At 42.1% G+C, this 4,334-nt stretch overlaps 1 protein-coding gene across 2 annotated transcripts in view; it reads right to left on the bottom strand.

The window, feature by feature from the left end:
- Positions 1-4,334, bottom strand: part of Cwc25 (CWC25 spliceosome associated protein homolog) — a 32,952-nt gene that overhangs the window by 24,970 nt on the left and 3,648 nt on the right. For both annotated transcript variants that reach the window (XM_008845276.3, XM_029569464.1), the window contains one exon: positions 3,730-3,902. In XM_008845276.3, the coding sequence (XP_008843498.1) occupies positions 3,730-3,902 (173 nt within the window). The remainder of the gene's footprint in view (positions 1-3,729; positions 3,903-4,334) is intronic.

Here is a 4,334-nt window from a genome sequence, read left to right on the forward strand (position 1 = left end):
GCTGGGGCTACAGGGAAACCCTATCTCAAAAAGACAAAAAAATAAAAATAAAAATAAAATAAATAAATAAAAATAATGGAGGATGATGAGAAGAAACCTAAAAAAAAAAAACAAGCAAACAAGGCCAGCAAAATGACTCAGTAGGTAAAATGGTTAAGTGCTTACTTCCAAACCTAATGACCTTTTAATCCCTAGAATCCACATGGTAAGAGAACCAGCTCTTGCAAGCTGCCTTTTCACCTTGGTATGAGTAATGTGGTACATGTGCACGTGCATGTATACACACACACACAAAAAAAAAAAAATAGACTGAGGTAGGACTTACACTCAACTTCATTTATTTAATGTAACTATTGATAAACACCACTATAGACCACTGTCTTAAGAAATGAAACCTTATAACACTATCAGGAAATACTAAAAAAATACTCTATTGCAAAAGGGAGGCCCAGTGGTACAGTGCTTGCCTAACATGCATGAGGTCCTATATTTGCTCCTCAGCTCTAAAAAGGGATTTAGAGAGTCACAATATTATAGGTAGTAGAGGTTTTCATTGTTCTAAGTGCCCTCCCTGCATTGCAAACAGAAAAAAATTGCTTGAACCACAGAAGTGAATCTCTAAATTATAACAGTTTTGGAGTTTTTTAATTTATTATTTTTTATGTGTATGAGTGTATTTATTGCATATGTATATGTGCATTGTATGTCATGCAATGCCCAGAGTCAGAAGAGGGTGTTGGATTCCTCTGTAACTGGAGTTACTGATGATTGTAAGCCACCATATGGATGCTGGGAATCAAACCTGGGTCCTCTGCAAGAACATCCAATGCTCTTAACCACTAAGCCATCTTTCTAGCCCCTATGCTGGGATTTTTTTTTAAGATTTATTTTTCTTTGTGTATATAGATGTGTGTCTATGTGCATATGTGTGTCTGTGCACATTAGTGCAGGTATCTATGAAGGTCAGAAGAGGGCATCAGATCTTCTAGAACTGGAATTACTAGTGGTTATAGGCAGCATAATGTGGGTGCTGGGAACCTAATTTGGGTTCCTAATTCAGTACCCTGAAATCCTGAATCAACTCTCCAGCCTCCATAGTAGTGTTTAATTGGATAAATTTAAAGCATGACACTGTGCAAAATATACAAAACAGCCACATGGGCAAGCAGATCATCTAAATATATCTGCAGCAAACATTTTTTTTTTAATTTTATGTGTAAGAGTATATTACCTACATGTATGTAAGTGCACCCGTGTCATGGAATGCCTGCAGAAGACAGAAAAGGCCATTGGATCCCCTGGAACTGTAGTTATGGACAGTTGCTAGCTGCCATGTGGGTGCTGGGATTTGAACCTGGGTCTTCTGCAAAAACAGGAAGTGTTCTTAACCACTGAGCCATCTCTCCAGCCTGACAAACTTTTTTTTTTTTAAAGCCAGGGCAGTCCCCAGAGCCACCATGTGATTTGGCTGGATCTGTCCCCCTTTCTGTTCTTTTTTGCTCTCTTCTGACTTTTTCTGTTGGATGCTGGCCAAAGTCTAAGTATGCTTTCCCTGGTACTTTGAGCTTCCTTACTCTCTTGAAAGCTTCCCCCCTCCCCCCAACCATGTGGCTGCTGTGGTGGTCACGTGGTTGACCTTCAGGCTGGCTTATCGCAAAACGCCATGGCCCTTTTCCCTTTCTATTCTCCTTCTACCAACAGCTTTGAGAGTTAAAGCATTCATGCCCTGGGGTTTCTCTTTTAAACTCTAATAAACCGTCCTCAAGCTTTAAAAAAAAAAAAAAAATTGAGGCATTGTGGCTGGTCCCTGCAATCCTAGCATGTAGGAGGCTGAAGCTGGAGACCAGCCTAGGCTTTAATGAAAGACCCTGTATCCCAGGCATGGTGGCACACATCTTTAATCCCAGCAGCACTTGGGAGGCAAAGGCAGGTGGATCTCTGTGAGTTCAAGGTCAGACTGGTCCACATAGTGAGTTCTAGGCCAGCTACAGGGAGATCATGTTTCAAAAAGACCAAAAAAAAAAAAAAAGGAAGAAGAAGAAAGACCCTATATCAAAAATCCAGAGACAAGAAGTTCAGTGAATAAAGGAGCTTGCTGCCAAGCCTGATGACCTTAGTTTAATTCCACATGGTGGAAGGAGAGAATCAACTCCTAAAAGTTGTCCTCTGACCTCCACACAAGTGTCCTGGCACATCTGCATGTGTGTGTACACAAACACACAAAAATAAATAAATAAATAAATGTAATTTTTAAAAAGATTTTTATTTTAATTTTTAATCTATTTTTATTTTACATGCATGAATGATTGTATGTATGTATGTAAGTGTACCATGTGAGAGCTTGGTGCCTATGGAGGCCAGAAGAGGGTATCAGATCCCCTGGAACTGGAATTAAGGACAGGTATTAGCTACCAAGTAGGTGTTGGGAACTGAACCTGGGTCCTCTGGAAAAGCAGCGAGGGCTCTTAACTACTGAGCCATTTCTCTAGCTCCACAAAATGTAATTTTTAAAAAAAACATTTTATGCTGGGCATGGTGGCACATACCTTTAGTCCCAGCACTTGGGAGGCAGAGGCAGGCAGATCTCTGTGAGTTTGAGGTCAACCTGGTCTATACAGTGAGTTCCAGGCCAGCTGGGGCTACAGGGAAACCCTGTCTCAAAAAGACCAAAAAAAAAAAAAAAAAAAAAAAAAAAAAAAATCAAAAACAAAAACAAACTTCATTCACTATAAAACATCAGAACCTCCCCAATCCATTTCCTGAAAGAATATTTCTCCTTCTTCTGTGCCATAATGCCATGTCTCACACACAACTGTGAATTTCACAAATTCCCCTGCCATAAATTAGAAAACCCCACCTACTCCATGGGGAAAGTACCACATCCAACCCTAAAGGCTTGCCCATGAGAACATCAAGAGGAAAGACAGCAGAGTGATTCCATTTTGATCTATCTGCATTTTCCATCATGCTCTGATTTAGTAATGCACTCCATATTTTATACTTTTTATTTTCTCAAAATATATTTTCTTCTTTTCTTTCATGAGATGGGTAAGGTAATTATCTCCAACTCATATCTTGTATTTTACAAAAAGAAACTGACTGCCAGGCATGGTGGTGCACACCTTTGATCCCAGCAGAGGCAGGCGGATCTCTGTGAGTTCAAGGCCAGCCTGGTCTACATAGTGAGTTTCAGGCCAGCTGGAGCTACAGGGAGACCCTGTCTCAAAAGAAAAGAAAAAAAAAAAACTGACCAAAGGTAACATTCAGTTGGACTGTTCAGAGCCACAGGGCTTTTATTAACAACCCAGGCCCCTCTTCACATGTGACCTCATTGCCCCAAGAACACTGAGCCTGGAATACATTCACAGAGGCCTTGGGCAGCATAAAGACAAGGATCCTTGGTCACAGTCATGGCTATTTGTCAATCAAATACCAGAAACCTGGCCTACACTAAGTTTGTTACATGTTATCTCATGTGGTTCTCAACAAACCTTAAGGACTTCGGTACTATGACTTTCTGGGTTCGACCAAGGGAAAAGTCAAAGGCTCCCAAACCTGCTTGCAGGTACATAGCCAGGACTAGGACACATAAAGTCAATCTCAGGTTCAAGTTGATCAGACTCCAAAATCTATGTGCAGAACTTGCTCAACTATGATGCAGCCCCTGAATGGGGCATGCAGAGCCAGTCCTGCAATGCCTACAGATGGGACACCAAGATCCTCTCTTACTTGACAGCCCCAACATCCTCAGCATAGCGCTGCATCTCTTCCCGGGCCCTCTCCTCTCGCAGCTCTCGCTGCAGCTCCTCGATCTTTTTGCGTTCAGCCTCATGTTTCTGCTCTGCCTTCCACACTTTCTCCACATTTCGAAGGGTCTGTGGGTGCCAGCTCTTCTTCAGGTTCTGTGATGAACAAGGAGAAAATGATCAGCAAGTGGTAGTGATGTGCTCTAGTTTCATTTCTGTGCTGTGATAAAATATCCCAACAAAAACAACTTGAGGGGCTGGAGAGCTGGCTCAGCAGTTAAGACCAAGTACTGCTCTTCCAAAGGACCAGAGTTCAATTCTCAGCACTCACAGCTGGTGGTTCACAACCACCTATAACTTCAGATGATCCAACATCTCTGGCCCCCTGGGGCACCTGCACTCATACACACACACACACTTTAAAATTTTTTTAAAATCTCGCCAGGTGTGGGGGTACACGCCTTTAGTCCCAGCACTCAGGAGGCAGAGGCAGGCGGATCTCTGTGAGTTCAAGCCCAGCCTGGTCTACATAGTAAGTTCCAGAACAGCTGGGGCTACAGGGAGACCCCATCTCAAAAAGACCAAAAA

This window comes from Nannospalax galili, unplaced genomic scaffold (genome assembly GCF_000622305.1).
Source record: "Nannospalax galili isolate Female #2095 unplaced genomic scaffold, S.galili_v1.0 scaffold1382, whole genome shotgun sequence".
Classification (NCBI taxonomy): Eukaryota; Metazoa; Chordata; class Mammalia; order Rodentia; family Spalacidae; genus Nannospalax; species Nannospalax galili.